The sequence below is a fragment of the Eleutherodactylus coqui genome, chromosome 5 (assembly GCF_035609145.1).
Source record: "Eleutherodactylus coqui strain aEleCoq1 chromosome 5, aEleCoq1.hap1, whole genome shotgun sequence".
Classification (NCBI taxonomy): domain Eukaryota; kingdom Metazoa; phylum Chordata; class Amphibia; order Anura; family Eleutherodactylidae; genus Eleutherodactylus; species Eleutherodactylus coqui.
The window spans coordinates 33,870,358-33,889,322 of NC_089841.1; the positions used below are offsets into that span (position 1 = coordinate 33,870,358).

Sequence of the window (18,965 nt, forward strand, 5' to 3'; positions counted from 1 at the left end):
AGCGCCGGAAGATGCAGATTTATGAAACCTGTGCTTTTCATTGGTTTCCTTCCCATCTGTGAGATTGTGACATGTCCTATCTTTCTGCGTTCTGCTCTTTTTTATCTCCCACGCTTTCCCTATGGAGCCTTCGTTTTATCGCAATGTGCGGACCTGAGATTTTCATGCGATGCGATCTGAACATGAGAAACTCCGATTGTCAATCGCAAGAAAATCACAAGTGGCAGCGCAAGAAAAATCAGTGCTGGCGTCAGACGTCTCATGGAAAAACTGCAATGTTTCTGGTGGCGATATCATGTGAGAGCGGCCTAACTCAGGATGAGATAAAAGCGGAAGGTCCATATGGTGCTGACCAACACATCCATCACACGCCACTCACACATACACGCCAACATATGTAACATACAACAGCACATACAACCACCAGCACATGCAATATACAACAGCACATACAGCCACCAGCACACGTAACATACAACAGCACATACAACCACCACCACATGTAATATACAACAGCACATACAACCACCAGCACGTACAACATACAACCAGCAGCACATGCAACATACAACAGCATATAGAGCCACCATCACATACAACAGCATATACAGCCACCAGCACATGTAATATACAACAGCAGACACAACCACCACCACATGTAATATACAACAGCACATACAACCACCAGCACGTACAACATACAACCACCAGCACAAGCAATATACAACAGCACATACAACCACCAGCACGTACAACATACAACCAGCAGCACATGCAACATACAACAGCATATAGAGCCACCATCACATACAACAGCATATACAGCCACCAGCACATGAAACATACAACAGCACATACAACCACCAGCACATGTAACAGCACATACAACCACCAGCACATGCAACATACAACAGCAGACACCACCACCACCACATGTAATAAACAGCACATACATCCACCAGCACATGCAATATACAACAGCACATACAACCACCAGCACATGCAACATACAACAGCACATGCAACATACAACAGCACATACAACCACCAGCACATACAACCACCAGCACATGTAACAGCACATACAACCACCAGCACATGCAACATACAACAGCACATACAACCACCAGCACATGCAACATATAATAGCACATACAACCACCAGCATATGCACCATACAACAGCAGACACAACCACCAGCACATGTAATATACAACAGCACATACATCCACCAGCACATGCAATATACAACAACACATACAACCACCAGCACATGCAATGTACAAAAGTTCATACAAGCACCACCACATGTAACATACAACGGCACATACAACCACCACCACATGTAACATACAACGGCACATACAACCACCACCACATGTAACATACAACGGCACATACAACCACCACCACCACATGTAACATACAATGGCAAATACAACCACCACCACATGTAACATACAACAGAACATACAACCACCACCACATGTAACATACAATAGCACATACGACCACCACATGTAACATACAACAGAACATACAACTACCACTATATGTAACATACAACAGCACTTACAACCACCACCGCATGTAACATACAACAGAACATAAAGCCACCACTACATATAACAGAACATACAACCACCACTACATGTAACATACAACTGCACATGCAACCGCCACCACATGTAACAGACAACGGCACATGCAACGACCACGACATGTAACATACAATGGCACATGCAAACACCACCACATGTAACATACAATGGCACATGCAACCACCACCACATGTAACATACAACGGTACATGCAACCACTAGCACATGTAACATACAACGGCACATACAACCAGCAGCACATGTAACATACAACGGCACATACAACCACTAGCACATGTAACATACAATGGCACATACAACCACTAGCACATGTAACATACAACGGCACATACAACCACCAGCACATGTAACATACAACGGCACATACAACCACCAGCACATGTAACATACAACGGCACATACAACCACCACCAAATCCCTGGGACATAAATTCAAGAGCATCAAATATACATAAACAGATGACAAATACCAGAACTCCAAGATCCCGGCTGATAAACAAATTTACACCCATTTTGGTCCAAATTAACATAAATTAAAATCATAAACATCAATCAAAGAGAAAGGCTGCAAGACCCAAAAATACTAACTATAAAGTCCAAAGTTTGTTGTAAACTGTCTAAAAACCAAGCTGAAGACATAAATATAAGACATTCCAAACAATAACAGTATGATACAAGACGGCTGTGATTGGTTCATCAAGCGCTGCAGTGACTGGCTGAGCCACGGAGCTCGAGAACCAATCAGCGCCAGCGCTTCCTGGAGGCGGGGTTTTTGAACCCCTGACCAGGAAGCGCTGGGGGAATCTGTAAACAAGTGTGCTGGGGAGCGGCGAGGAGACCTGTGGCCGGGCGGACAGTGTCTGTTAGGTCATGTATTGTGTTTTGTGATTTTTTTTTTTCTTAACACAGCTAGGGTTTATTTTAGGGCTCAAGCAGTACGATTTCCTACTGTAAAAGTCGCATCTCACCACGTGAAAACTGCGTTTTCATGTGATGCAACACACAGGAAGGCTCCAAGGTAAAACATGGGCTGCAAAACAGCACAAATTGCTGCAATATTTAGCATGCTGCGATTTTTTTTTTTTTTTTAGCGATGTAGCAGCCTACAAAACATTGCTCATGTGAAGGAGCCCATTGGAATCTGGTCCTCCTCTCTCTGTCTCATCCCGTTGCTTCTAGTCTTCCCTAGTAAGCGACCACATGACAGCACCACCATAATTGGGACGTATCCAAACACACAGATCACAACTATCTCCATGACAACAATAAACCCAGACCCAGATAGCCGCTGCACATGCGTTCTACACAGTTGGGTCCTATTTTTGTCATCACCTCCTACTTACGACGACGTCCGTATGCGGCCCATGATGGAAGTGACGTGTGGTGGATTGGCTTGGTGGGTGTATAATGTGGGCGATAGCTGTCTGCTCACATATCACCCATTGTCATAAGAGAAAGGGGTGAGTTGTAAAAAGGGATGATTATTAGTGTTCAGGCCAAGGGTGGCAGTATTTCTCAGGTCGGGGGATTGTGTTTGTGGTGTTCTCTGGGCCGCTCAGCCATGTGGAAGACACTCTGAGCTGATCTGGTTCTGGATCCATCCCTGCAGATCACGTTCTCCCATACATGCTGATTGTCTCCCCGGGACAGATGGGATCTTCCAACAAGGCAATGTGACACTTCACACGGCTAGAAGTGTCCACCAGCAGTTGGAAGAGCACGAACAAGACTTCCAAGTACTTCTGCGGCTCCCTAGTTCCCCAGACTCGTCGTGTTCACTCCATGGTTTCCCCCACGTACCCTTTCAACAACTGTGGGATGCAGTCAGCATGGAGACCACTTACTGGGTCACTCACGGCCGCTTCATCTGGATATTAGCTGGTGGCCATAACAATGGGACTCGTCTCTGTATATTCCACTACTCGCAGCGTCCGCGGAATGGTAGAGAACCTGTGTGTCCGCTAGAGGAGATAATTCTATCCAACAACACTGGATAATCCACAGATCTGATATTACGTGATAAGGTGAGTTATCACACGGCCGCCATTACTGCACCGCCAGAGAAGATACAACTAGCAGACATCCGACATTCACTCTCAGAGCTTCTGTCTATTCCTGTATAGGAGCCGCTAAAACAGGAAGATTGTCACTGAGTCAGAACTACTGGATTGGGTCCCGAAACAGCAAGGAGGTCCGAGCACTAAAATGGGGATTATTTGGTTATTATTATTATTAAGCCCAAAATCAGGTCAGTCCAAAAGGGTGTATGTGGTTGTACCTTGCTAGGATTAAAGATAGTTCTTCACAGACTTTGGATGGGCCCTCCAAGTTTGCTTCCCTCCGTCATTGATTTTAATACAAACAGGTAATGTGCTTTCCGTTCGCTTTCTGTTTTTATGAACTGGAATAATAATGCTTCAAGCTGCACTTTCCGATCAGAAAAACTGAAATCGAATGGAACAGAGTCAGACTGAGTGTTACCGTGCAGGGCGGCGTGGGGTCTCGCGGCCAGCGCGCGCCGCTCCCGCTACGCGTCCTGGAGCTCTGACGTCAGGGCTTCCCCGGCGACGGGGGGCAGCCGGTGTGCGGTGGCGTGGGCGTGTCCGCCCGTAGGGTGCCGGCCGCACCCCTCCGCCTCTCTTATGCAATGAGTGGGGGAGTTGGCTCCTCCCACTCTCCGCCCCTGGGTGGAGTCTTGTAGTTATAAGGCTGGCAGTGTCCTGAGCTCACTGCCAGTTATTGGTTCTGTCAGCGTCTAGTCAGTCCTGTCTGCAGTTCTGCTCAGTCAGTTCCCTAGCTTGCTCGTCAGCTTCCTTTCCCTAGCTCAGTCTAGTGCTCAGCATTTCCTGTTTGGTAACTCCATCTGCCTTTCTTGTCGGCACTCTGTCCCCCGCTAGTTCGTTCCATCTTGTGCAGTCGCCAGGTCCCTAGCCAGAGTAGGGACCGCCGCCCAGTTGTCCGCCTGGGGTTAGCCAGGGTCAAGGCAAGTAGGCAGGGACAGTGGGGTGCGGGAAGTTCAGGGCACCCCACCTGGCGCTCGGGGGTCAGAATGCCGTAACACTGAGAATAAAAAAATGCCTTGCTCGCTGTAGGTCGTTTGTTTTTTTTTTAAATTAAAAAATAGGAAACAAAGACTGAAGGCCGACGCAGATGTGAATCCGTGCTTACACTCTACAATGTCCCACTTTTGGATCGATTCCCTGAAGATTCAAGATTTTTGAAATGAAGTCTCTGATTTATTGAACAAATTACAGATGATTTACCCCCACAATGATTACAGCGATAAAACAATTAATCCCGGCGCGCTGGAGACGGCGAACCTCCACCCATACAGATATGGAGCAACAAATGGGATTTCCCTTGCAGAATGGGAGAGTTAGCTGCCGGGGAGAACAGACAGCGAGCCAAATACAAACTAATCTGGGCCCCTTGGCTGCCCCTCAGCAATCTACAGACCATAATCACCACGCCTCTGCTGCTTCACCGCTTTACTGAATGTGTTGTCCCCCCCCTCCTCCCTTGATTTTAGGGCCATTTTACACAGAATGACCAGTGGGGTGCAGATATCCGACTGGTCGTCCCAGCGATAATCCTTCCTGTGTAAAAGCACAGAAACGATTATTGCTGGGATGACCTGTTGGAGCATCACTCCATGAATGGAGGTGGAGAGGGTCGAAGATCGTTCCGGCCTCAAGTCAAAGTAAACAGGCGATGCGATATGTGTTTCAGTTTTCTGCATGCAGTGAGAATTCTCGTTCCTCGTTCAGTCGGGGCATGCATTCACACTGAGCGATAATCGTTCAGATTTGGATGGAAGAATCTGAATGATTTATCGGCCGTGTAGATCCCACCTTACGAGGTAGACTCGCTGTGAATGACAGGAGGCTAATAGCACTTATTGAAAACTCATCTGTGAACACACATTGTGATATCTTGAATACTAACTATAGGCACACGGAGGAACCATGGAAATAGTTATTGTTCTTTACTTTAGGATTACTAAAGCTTCTCCAGGGTGTTGTTACCATACACTTTCTCCAGGCCAACCCCGTCCTACACAGCTTTTTGCTATCTTAATTGTGTTACTTGCTCCAAATGACTGCAGGAGTGCTGACGTCACCGCTAGGTTGTCAGCACTCATGCAGAGTATTTAGACAGGCCGATCCCTGCTGGCTTCTCGCTCAGCACTTCATATGCTAGCAATGATTTTCATGCTGGTTGAAAGTGAGCAACCAACAAACTGTAAACGAATAGTGCATTATGGCTGTGCATACAGACACAACGGTTATCATACAAATTTGTTCATATGAATTAATTTTGTGCAATGATCATCCAGTGTAAATGGCCCATTAGTGACTGTAAATTGTGGATACTTAACAGTTTATTAGCCTACTGTAAAATGTCACCACTGTTTTCTCTTGTTATAAAGAATTTCAAAAAAAGTGCAGAAAGTTAAGAGAAGAGATTAATGTCTTGTACAAAGAGAGAAAAGGATACAAAAAAGGGCAAATCTTTATTTGTATAGCACCAACTTATTCTGCAGCGCTCGCGAGAAACATAGAGATCACAAACCATACAAAAATTACAGAAATTACAAAGGTTACATGCGATATTCAATTATTTGGAAACAATGAGCCTGAAAGCTAAAGGGGGTTGGCTGCTGGAGAATACCATACCCTGCAAGCTCAATTAACCCTCAACCTCCTGTGAAGAGCTGTGCTGCTAAGAATCTTAGTACTACAGATTCCATCAGCACACGTAACAGTAGATGGGTACAAATATGTGGGGAGTAGAGATGAGCGAGCACCAAAATGCTCGGGTGCTCGTTGCTCGAGTCAAACTTTTCGCGATGCTCGAGAGTTTGTTTCGAGTAACGAACCCCATTGAAGTCAATGGGCGACTCGAGCATTTTTGTATATGACCCATGCTCCGCTAAGGTTTTCATTTGTGAAAATCTGCAAAACCTACCAAAAGTGATGGAGACAACACAGAAACGGATAGGGCAGGCTAGGGGCAACATGCAGGGCTGCATCTCAGGTTCCCAGGTCCCACTATTAAGCCACAATAGCGGCAAGAGTGCCGCTCCCCTAACAATTTTTACTTCGGACAAACCCTCATTAGCAAAGCACACCTTAGCTAAGCACCACACTACCTCCAACCAAGCACAATCACTGCCTGCATGACACACCGCTGCCTCTCCCTGATCTCTCCCAGTGTGTGTCTGTGGCGAGCCGCGGGCGGCCCCACTTTAAAGACTCGGGGGTCACTTGATCTCGCCAGCCACTCACTGCAGGGGGGTGGGATAGGGCTGGAACGTCACAGGAGGAAGTTGTAATGCCTTCCCGGCATGCCTATGGCCAGAAAATGGCGCAAAACATTCAGGGAAGGAAATGGAATTGACTTGAATATCGCGTGGTGCTCGCGTCGAGTAACGAGCATCTCGAGTACCCTAATACGCGAACGAGCATCAAGCTCGGACGAGTACGCTCGCTCATCTCTAGTGGGGAGTACATTTAATAAATTATGCACTAGGTTAAATCAGCATAGGTTCAATCTAAAAAATAATTACATAAACCATAGTTTATTGCGTTGGGACAAGAAGGGACAGAGTGTTGTGCCGTATACACCTTTTCTACCCCAGTACCCTGCAACAGATGCACTACAGAGCCAGGGGCTAGGGGATACCAGGGTCAGCACTCAGATCTGACTTTGCAGCCAGACCAGGGGGCTCGGTAACATAAATGTACTTTTCCTGTATAATGGTTTTCTTCTTTCTTTTCTTCTCTGCTATTGTTTCCAGGGGTAACTCTTTGTTGAAGCAGAGACTGAATTATTGAAACCCCTTTTCCACTACTGTTGCAGCTGTCATCATCAGCATCCTTACCCTTAGGGCGCATTCAGACTATCGTATATCGGCTGGGTTTTGATGCCTCCCCTCTCTGCAGGGGGAGGAGTCCGGAAGAGGCCAGGGCAGTGCACTGAGCTCCCACCCCCTCTTCGTCCCTCGCCACTATTTTCAATGGGAGGGGGCGCAACGGAGGCGGAGCTAACTTCTGAGGCGTAGCTCTGCCCCTGCCCCACCCCTCCCATTGCAAATAGAACATGCTGTCATTTATTTTCTTCAGAGCATTGCATAGCAGTGCCATGCAGGAAAACATCACTCATGTGTATGACCCAATTCAAGAAAATAGGATTAATATTTGTGTATCTTGCACCACACAAATCAGTTTTACAGGCAGCCGTGGAGTCTGATGCAGATAGTCCAACCTGTTTGGCCAGAATGTTGGGACTAGTAGTGCCTCCATGCATGTTCTGTTCTTCTGTGGAGTACATGACCTGTCTGTCCTTCTTTGTGTAATCTTTAATTAACTCAGATTTTACAACAAGATATAGGTCGTTAGGTTACCTATTGTTTATTGTTGACCTTTTGACAATAATGTTAATTAAAGTTATAGGATGTGAATTACATAGTGTATAACTAATTAGGAGAAATTCCTGTTTTTCCCCCATTATGTATATTCTGTGCACAAGTGCAGTAGGGAAACTGCTGATAAAAAAGCAGCCTATAAATATTCCATGTTTGTCACAATAGACACAAAGTAAAGAGGTAATTTAGATTTAAAAAGAATATAAATTATCTATAATATCAACTAATACAGTATTTTTAACAACGGAGTATAATTAGCAAGATGTGCTAATTATACTCCGTTGTTAATTAATAGTAAAAAAATAATAATTTCACTATAATTTATAAATACCGTATTAGCTGATATTATAGATAGCTTATATTCTTTTTAATATAATTCTTGTGCAGATATGAATCATTGAAATCAATTATCCTGAGATACCTACTATAATGTTATAAAACTCTCCTACAGGAATTGACTAATGGTGAATGTCTAGTGGTCATGTTCACACGTTATGATAAAAGTTGTATGATGAATTGGAACGAACATAGTGTTCTAAATGAGGTCATGTGATCGAAGTACGTTACAGGGAGAAAGATTCCTTCCCATTGATTACGTCAGATGGTATAATGCAATGCCGCTGATCGCTGCCTCCGTGTGAGTATGCCTTTCTATATATATCTGCATTTGGCTAATGTTTATTTTATGCTTGAAAGGGCACGTAGTAGGGCCAAAACGCGTAGCTTTAATAAAAACTGATAACGTTTCCACCTTGGTTTCCAATTCTGTGAAATCCTAGTACTCCTAGTCCCCCGCAGCTCCTAGTTTACCAGAGAGCTTATATACCCCAAACGGCTCTCCACAACAGAGGTGGATCATGGACAAAGAGTATATACTACACGCTATCCTGGAGTAAGGGTGCCGAAGGGTTTTTCCAGGACAGGGTTAACCCTTCGAGCACCAGGTGAGTTAACATTCAATTCATATCCTGCTATATTGGTTAATACAATTGATTCATAAGGTGCATTCTTGTCACAATAAATCCCGGGTACTTGTGATGCCCCATGCCTCTGTGTTTGAGATTATTAGTATTTCTCCATATAGCTATTAGCTATAAGATGATCCCGGAAGGATGACTTTATCTAAGTGGGTAATAGTTAATCTACTCTGACATCATCCTGTTCTTGTCACTTTCCCAAGTGTGCTTTGATTTGTTATTGCCTTTACCCCGTCTCCCTCTGTGTCTTGTCATTTTCTTTTTTTCTTTTTCCCTCAAAAGCTGGCTAGCCTGAGTCTGCTAAATGTCCTTCCATTGGAGGAAAATAATAATAATTTGAGGGAAAAGATTGAGTCGTCCATTTCTACAACTCCTCCCGCTTCTGGTTTTCTTTACCTATTTAATAATAAAACCAGGCTTTGATTTGGGGTTTTCATAACTTTATTTTTCTATACATATTGATTTATATTTGTATGTGAAATCATGGCGCACAGATTGAGTCTTAATTACATTTATTTTATAATTCATTGATTTAAAAAAAATTAAAGATGAAAGAGAAAAAAAGTGTAATAAAATGTTAAAATGAAAAAAAAATTCACAAAATTATTGTTTTAGGGTGGCTTCAGACGAGCGTGTATTTTGTGTGTGCACGCGTCTATTAGCCCCAAATGCATTCCCTATGGTGTGTTCACATGGCAGTGCTTTACAGGCGTGTACCTGTAAAGATAGGACATGCGTGCACCCTAGTGAATGCATGCATTGCTTGCAATGGAGCCGCAGCTGCTGCTGGTGGCTCCATTGAAGACAATGGTCTGCCGGCACTCCTGCATTGTTTTTCAGGGAAGAGCTTTACATATAAGCCCTTCCCTGAAAAACAAAAATTTTAGTGTAAAAGAAAAAAATTAAATAAAATAAAACTAACCTGTCCGCCGCTGCCATATTCCTGCGGGGATGAAGAGCACATCTGCCGCATGCGGCAGATGTTTCCTTCATCCCCGTGAGGAAAAAGAATTCCCTGCTTCACCTGCCACATCTGTGACAGATGTAGCAAAGGAATTCTTCATTCATGGGGGGAACAAAGAATTCCCTACCACAGCTGTCACAGATGACAGCTGCAGTAGGGGGTTCCAGCTGGCAGCATCCTGCAATTGTCTTGCAGGACAGGGCTTTAAATATAAGCCCTTTCCTGAAAAATAAGAAAAAAAGGGTATTTAAAATGAAAAAAATAAATAATCACCTTACTTCAGGTGCTGGAGCTCAGCCGCGTCCAGCACTGCTCTCAGTAGTATTCAGCAAGTGGGGATTTAAAATCCCCGCCTGCTGAATGGGCTGCCTCTGATTGGCTGAGCACTGTGACCAATCAGAGGCAGCTCTCAGCTAATAAATGACAGCTTAGAGCTGCCTCTGATTGGTCCCTGCGCTCAGCAAATCAGAGGCAGCACCCACCCATTAATAAATTCATGAATTGCATAAAACTAGTGTACGAATATTGCTCGGGTGAATGAGCACTTACTCGATGAGAACACGTCTTGAACTCATTAAACTAATTGGCCATTTTAATGGCGGAAAGCATCGGTCTATTTTTTGGGGCACGGAATTGCGTACAACTTGCACGTACAAAATATACAGTAAATACTCATTCAGCAGAAACACAGCGCAAACACGCATCCGCTCAGGTGATGCAGGCCCATGGTTTTATGCAAGCGATTTTTTTTTGTGGTGACTTATTGTTACTCACACATTTATAACACCTCTACATCATAGAAGCTTACAGGATTAGGTCTTAAAATAAAACATATCAAGCGCACACTGCATGAAAAAAACACACCGCAAAAGAAAAACATGGAACCCAAAAATGTAAAAACGAATCCAGAAAAGACAACAAACGGAATACCATTATTTGTACAGAGTTTTACATTTCACTAATGGCTGTCAACTAGCATCTGGCAGCATATTGAGCAATTGCACGAGTATTAGGTGCGCATTTGTGCACCTCCTATAGATTTCTATGGGATCTTTGGTGTGCAAATGCGCACAAAAATCAACATGTTGTTTTTCTCTGTGTATTGTGCGTGAAAATTTTATGCATGCAAATACAGTTGTGAGAAGCCGCCCTAATAAAGAAGCCATCAGAGAAATTCCACAATAAGAAGTTCCAAATCTACATCCATCTGCAAATGCAAAAAAAGCCATTGTTTACAGCACATTTAATAACTCCTTAATGACATTTATGTAACATCCAAGAATTGCAGTTTTTATTGAAAGAAAAGAAAAAAAAATCACAAAACAAAACACCCAGAAAAAGTCAATTTGTGCTGTGGCTTTTTTTAAGAAAAATTATGCACATGAAGTCACCTTTTTGTATTTTTTTTCTTGTACTATTTGTTAGTTATGGGTGTTAAATAAGAAAAATTGTTACTTGTCTGTGTGAGTTTTTAGATGTTTAAGAGAGTGTGATTTCTGAGTAAAACATTTAACACATTCTGAACATGAAAATGGTTTCTCTCCTGTGTGAATTCTCTGGTGTGTAGCAAGCTGTGATTTAACATTAAACCACTTCCCACATTCTGAACATGAAAATGGCTTCTCTCCTGTGTGAGCTCTTTGATGTGCAACAAGGTGTGATTTCTGAGTAAAACACTTCCCACAATCTGAACATGAAAATGCCTTCTCTCCTGTGTGAATTCTCTGATGTCCAAAAAGATTGCCTTTTTCTGAAAAACACTTCCCACATTCTGAACATGAATATGGTTTCTCTCCTGTGTGAGTTCTCTGATGTGTAGCAAGCTGTGATTTAACATTAAACCACTTCCCACATTCTGAACATGAATATGGCTTCTCTCCTGTGTGAATTCGCTGATGTGTAGCAAGCTGTGATTTAACATTAAACCACTTCCCGCATTCTGAACATGAAAATGGCTTCTCTCCTGTGTGAGCTCTTTGATGTGCAACAAGCTGTGATTTAACATTAAACCACTTCCCACATTCTGAACATGAAAACGGCTTCTCTCCTGTGTGAATTCTCTGATGTGCAACAAGCTGTGATATCAGATTAAAACACTTCCCACATTCTGAACATGAAAATGCCTTCTCTTCTGTGTGAGTTCCCTGATGTCTAAAAAGATTTCTTTTATCTGAAAAACACTTCCCACATTCTGAACATGAATATGGCTTCTCTCCTGTGTGAGTTCTCTGATGTGCAATAAGCTCTGATTTCTGAGTAAAACATTTCTCACACTCTGGACATGAAAATGGCTTCTCTCCTGTATGACTTCTCTGATGTCTAACACAACTTGTTTTATTTGAAAAACACTTCCCACATTCTGAACATGAAAATGGCTTCTCCCCTGTGTGAGTTCTCTGATGTGTAATAATATCTGATTTCTGAGTAAAACATTTCTCACATTCTTGACATGAAAATAGCTTCTCCCCTGTGTGACTTCTCTGATGTTTTACAAGACTTGCTTTATTTAAATAACACTTCCCACATTCTGAACATGAAAATGGCTTCTCCCCTGTGTGAGTTCTCTGATGTTTATTAAGATCTGATTTCTGAGTAAAACATTTCACACATTCTGGACATGAGAATGGCTTCTCTCCTGTGTGAGTTCTCTGATGTACAATAAGATAAGATTTCACACTAAAACACTTCTTACATTCTGAGCATGAAAATGGCTTCTCTCCTGTGTGAGTTCTCTGATGTCTAATAACATCTGATTTCCAAGCAAAATATTTCCCACATTCTGAACATAAATACGGCTTCTCTCTGTGAGCTCTTTGATGTTCTAGTCTTCCGTGACTTTTCTTCCCCTCATCAGAATGTGATGGATCAGAAGATGGAACCAGCATAAGAGGATCAGGTGATGGATCTTTGCTGTGAAGGGCTGAGGGGATATCTGGGATAATGGTAGGTTCTCCAAATGTATCTTGTCTACTATCATCTGCATCAAAATCTGCAGATATCAGACTCCCCTCTGATCTCCCAGTACCGTTATCTGACAAGAATAAAGCTGATTTTACTATTATTGAACATAATTAAAAATTATATTGATATTTTAGAGCAATTGTACATAAATTACAAGTTGCATTGCAAAATGCAATTAGAAAGTAATATGCAAATAGATCACAATCTAATAACAGACTCAGACTCAGGACCAGTAGATCATGATGCTCAAGGTGGGAGGAAAAAGAGGATTTTTTACTTAAAGTAAAATCTCTTTCTTATTGGGTCTTTGGGGAGACAGCGCAGAACGTGGGATACAGCTACTACCACTAGGAGGCGACACTAAGCAAACAAGTGTTAGCTCTGCCCACTAGCTATATTCCTTCCTGCCAACACCAGGCTCATCCATTTGTATGCAAGCAGTAGGAGTAGCCATGCGGGAATGGAAAGACAACAATAGTTAACAATATGACACAAAGGTTGTAACTGTAACGAAAACTATGTGCAACTTACAGAACCAGGGTCCTGGTCAGGACAAAAAAAACGGTGTCATATAAAACAAGGGGTGGGTGCTGTGTCCCTCAATAACGAGATAGGAAAAAGATTTTACGGTGAGTAAAAAAATCCTCTTTTCTTGCTCGTGTCATTGGGGGACACAGCAACGACCATGGGATGTTCCAAAGCAATCACCGAGGGGAAAAAGGAAAATCATAAATGCATGTGGTCAGTTTATAGCAGTCTGTAAAACCCTCCGACCTAGCGAAGAAAAAAGTGTGTCGGAATGACTAAGCATCCACCCCACACACTTGCGAAGCGGAGGCACCATGGCAGACCACACATGAGGCCCCTACCCCCCTGGCAGAGTGTGCCAACACCCGAAATGGTGGTGTCTTACTCTTAGCCCGGTAGGCTTCAACCACCACCATGCAAATCCAGCGTGAGATGGTAACTTTGGAGGCTGGACTCCAGCCTGGACCAGGTCCCCTGCGCCACTAGGCTCTGCAGTGTACCCCTCTAGTTCATTAAACTGGCAGGGGCAGGAACAACTTGCCCCGCTGAATGCATGGAGAGTACAGCCACCATTGGAGAGAGCGCTGCATCCTCGGTGGAACCTTTATCTTCCAATCAAGAGAGAGCACCGACCTGTCCTATCTCAATAGTATGGTCCACTACCGGGGGCGGGTGCCCCGGGTACCCAGGTCGCGACCAGCTTGAACACCGGACCTCTCTGGACCCGACTACGCTAAACTGGAAAGGTCATCCCCCCCAAACTGTCAAATACAGGTGGGGGCTGCCCCTCATGCAGAGGACTTGGTCCTGGGGGTCTTAGCGGACTGAGGCCCTAACCGCCAGGATGGCCTTGGCTTGAACGATGGCCCATTCTTTTGCTCCTGAGGGGCCTTCCTGCCCTCTGACCCACGAGGGCTCGCCCGGCGAAAGGAACAAAACCGCCTACGCTGTGGGGCCGTCAATTGCTTGGAGCGACTCTGCAGCAGATGAAAACTCTTTCCTCCTCTAGCTTCCGAGATGAGCTCATCCAGCCTGGCGCTGAAAAGGCGAGAACCTGCAAAGGAAATGCTGGTCAGTGACCCCTTGGAGGAAGCATCTGCATCCCAGGACTTCAGTCACAGAATCCGGCGGGTCACCATAGAGGCAGCAGATGCTCGTGTCACAAGCTTGGTCGCATCCAATGAAGCTTCACAGAGAAACTTGCCGGACTGTTCAATCTGCTGCGACATATCTACCAGATCCCCTGGAGAAGCCCCAGCAAGGATTCCCCCATGCAACTGCTTTGCCCTATCCGTAATGGTCTTACTGACCCAGGACGAGGCAAATAAGGGTCTGAGAACTGAACCTGCTGCCTCAAACTCGGACTTTGCCAAAGACTCCAGCTTCCGATCTTGGGAGTCCTTGAGAGAAGAAGCATTCGCCGTGATCAGAACTGTGTGCTTCGCCAAGCAGGAGACAGGCAGATTGACTACCGGCGAAGACGACCACTTCTCTACTAGACCTTGTGAAAAAGAATACATCATGTCCAAATAACCTAATTTGGAAAAACGTTTGTTAGGAACTTTCCATTCCTTAGACACAACCTTGTCAAAATCCTTATGGGGAAGAAATTTCACAAAGGTATTGCAGCACTCTACATAGGAGTATATACTCACTAGAGCAGGAATTGGGTAAAGATGCAAAGATTGATCAGATGAGGGGTTAAATCCACGAAGAGTGTACAAGATTTCTTTAATAATCCACTTTTAATCCACAGCTGTGTATGCATAATGAATTAAAAGTGGATTATTAAAGAAATCTTGTACACTCTTCATGGATTTAACCCTGATGCTGCTTGCAAGTATTTACTACTTATGGGGAGGAAAAGTCTTTAGGGGGCGCTTCGGACGCCTAAAAGAGAAAGACATCTCCGGCGCAGCTGGCTCCTGCTCAGTGAGGTAGAAAGTTTCTCATACCACCACTATTAGGCCTTTCACCATAGTAAAGAGATTAGGAACCTGCTTCTCCTCTGCGTCGGGATCTGACAACACTCCTTTAGAACTAATATCATCCCCAGAGAACCATCGTGCCTTCGTACCCAAAGAACGCACAGGCACCGGGGAGGATGGTGACTGGGAGGACACCCGTGAGCTGGAGGGCCTACCTCGCTTCTGAGGATGGGCGTGCAGCAGGCCCTCCCTGACCAAATGATGCCTACTGGAAGCATCCTGGGAGACTAATGCCCCATGATCTAGTCTATACAGAATTGTACCAGACACCCGGGTGAGGTCAGACAACGCAAAAGACAGGGAGCGTGCCCATTCAGCCTCAACCGCAGGAATGCACTTTACCATTGATCCTTAGTACAGCTGCCAAGATGTGGGAGGGAGTGAGGGAGGGGGAGAGAGAGATATGAAGGGGGCACGCTACCCCCTGATAGACCAGTGCAGCCACACCTCCTCCCTTAATTATTCTCAATGAGGGCATTACCCTGGGAACAGCTGCTGAGGGGGGAGGGAGAAGCAGGCAAAGCCTCCAGCAGGGGAGGGGGAGAGGAAGGTGGAAGGAGGGAGGGGGCTACACAGCCAGTGAACTAATCACCAAAAATGTACTATGAGCTTTGGTTCCAGTGAACTACTTTCCAGGCATGGCTATGGAGTTTCATCCTGCATTAACAGGTGAGTGCCATTATACCAAACATAAGCAATGAGCTTTTTGTGGACTACTCACGGTTTGTAGATTTCCCCCGCTACCTCCATGTTGGCCATAGCGTTAGGAGACTCTGAGCTGTAATCCCCCAGAAGAAGCTCATTAGGGATTCAAACCTGCCACCTTTCCTGATAACCCTGCAGGAGAGGTTCTCTGGGGTAATGGAGCCATCCATGTACTCTAGAGCACCCAATCGCAGGTCTGGGAAAAAAACCTAACACTAGGAGGTACGACTAAAAAAAAACAAAAACCCATCTATGAAGCCCTTGGTTTTTTGGGTTTTTTTTAAACAGAAAAGGGGGGTAGGGCAGGGGAGAGATATACTCAACTCTCAGGCTCCTAAAGGATGGCGGCTCCCTAGCTCCAGCAGAGCCTTCCCCCTAACATCGTCTACCCCACACAGGGAGGGGGATGCAGACCACCAGGAAGAATACAGGGGGCTCTATGGCTGGCGGGCCACATGCAGGAACCCTGGATGTGCCTCCTTTTCTTCTGAGGGGGCCGAACAGACAACAGATGGAAAAACTTCTGAACTGTTCACCCTCTTCGGTTGGGTTAATGGGGGGAGCCTGCCTACTTGTTAGCCCTGGCCCATCCAAGGGAAACAGTCAGCCCTTACGGGCGAGATCGTCCTCCTGCTATGACACTAAGCTAAAAACTGATTAGCCTGGTGTCGGCAGAAGGGAATATATATGCAGTGGGTGGAGCTAACACTTGTTTGCTTAGTGTTGCTTCCTAGTGGCAGTAGCTATATCCCACGGCCTTTGCTGTATCCCCCAATGACTCGAGTGAGAAATGCCTTTTGCCCACTCCTTGGGCTGTTCTCTGGATCACTGCAGTTTCCATGACCTCGCTTTTTATGCCTCTTCAGGGCCTATCCCCTAGTTCAGCAGCCACTACAGTAAGACCAAAATTGCACTCGCCCTCTAGTGTACAACACATATCATACACCAGATTACAGCTAATGGCACCATTATGTGGCTCCTCCTACTCTAAATACAAATTGCGTAATCTATCCACATCACTGCTTACAACCACAAGGAGAACAAGTGCCATCCTACCATTCATCTCCAGTGGTGGTGCAACAGCATGATCCTATGGGCAAGAAAGGAATTGATTGCATCACCAACCGTGCCATCAAAGGGTGTCGGACCAGAAACCCCCTTCACTAGTAAGAAAAGTAGCATCGCTCAATAATTTCTTGGGGGCAGTGTTGGAGCATCATCACTGCTTGGCTCTTTTTTCAGAAGGGTCTCCAGCTTGCAACTTACAGGCACAGCCCAGCCCATTGGAGCAGATTTTCAAGTACTAAATTTAGCTCCTTTTGGAGGTAATTCCCCCCACACTTATAATATTGCTTGTATATTAAATAATGCCAACAAAATATAACATGTCCATGAAAAAACAAGCCCTCATGTGGACGTTTCCTAAGATGATATTAATCTTTCCTGCTTGCAGTGAGATTGGTTACATGATAATGATGATCCGGCATCCAGGTTTCTTCCTTCCAGTCCTTGGAGAGAAGCATTCCTGACACTCATAGCACTAACCTTTCATCCCTCAATCTTCTGCTAACCGGGTCTATGTCTCCACAATCTGGAGTCTAGAAGTCCAATAGGAGCTAATGGTTCTTTAGTTCTAAAATTGGGGGGATACTCTTCTCTCAATAGTACTGACAGCAAACGATGCAGGAATCGGCCTCGTTCACATAGATATATTATATATCCGGACTACAGATGGATTTTACACTCAGATGTTCTATTTCAAAACATTTATCTCTCTAAATAATGGATACAATACAGAAGATAATGGTGTCATTATTACAATGTGGTGCCCATAATTACACCCATATCATAGACGCTCATCCTGTGTTATCACCTATAACGGTATCACATGTCATCCACATTTAGTTTGTACTTTGGCTGAATGGGGAACATCCAGCGGAAACTGACGGATCCCAGAGCTTATAAATCTACATAACTATCTGCAGCAGCTGACTGAGGATAATCTGTGACTCTTCTCTGCTGTACTTAGTGGTTACTACTCACCTGGGCGGTTACCTGTACGAATCCCCTCTTTACACCGCTGATCGCCCCTCACATTTGTCTCTGTAGTATTAATATCGGTCAGATCTTCATCCTGATACAAAAGCTGTGAGACAAATATTGTAAAAGTCAACAGACAGTTGGAGAAGTCGTTTAGAGAAAATAGTCAATCATTACAATTACCAAAAATGACCTAACAGGAATAGTTATCTGAGCCACATAGCTGCAGGTCTAGAATCTGGACATAAATATTAGATTATGGCTCAGTGACACCTTAGGAACCTCATACACATGGACAGGGAGTGAACAAAAATATGGAAACACCGAACGAAATGCAGGTCTTGATTTATATGGGATTATATGGTTCAAAATAATTTTTATTTTGTACATTTATAAGGGTACAGATATCACAATAAGACAAGAAATGTTGTCAAACTACCACCTTATGGCATTTTGGTGTTATAAACAAACTATGTTCCACACAAGTGTGTCTCGTTCTTGCACATTACACCATTTACAAAGTAAGACGGTGCAATGTTAGTCAAATTGTCAGGAACCATTACTGCTGGTATCACTTACTTATCTCCTAATAGTTAAGAAGAGGAAAGTGAAGTGAAAAGTTAAAGAGAAAAGAGAGGGATGACAGATTAGAGAAGAGGGAAGATATGGGGAAGGGAAGGCTGGGGGGGATTATATGACCCATTAGTCAAGAGTGTTGTCTACAGTAAGATAGCATTAGTTTGTGGGAGAGGGA

General features: G+C 44.3%; 1 protein-coding gene across 1 annotated transcript in view; it reads right to left on the minus strand.

Moving 5' to 3' along the window:
* LOC136628734 (zinc finger protein 850-like) overlaps positions 1-18,965 on the minus strand; it is a 216,778-nt gene that overhangs the window by 33,665 nt on the left and 164,148 nt on the right. The window contains exons 6-8 of the mRNA XM_066604835.1: positions 18,215-18,317; positions 11,445-13,020; positions 3,932-4,065 (exon numbers count right to left, since the gene is read on the minus strand). Coding sequence (XP_066460932.1) covers positions 3,932-4,065; positions 11,445-13,020; positions 18,215-18,317 — 1,813 coding nt within the window. The remainder of the gene's footprint in view (positions 1-3,931; positions 4,066-11,444; positions 13,021-18,214; positions 18,318-18,965) is intronic.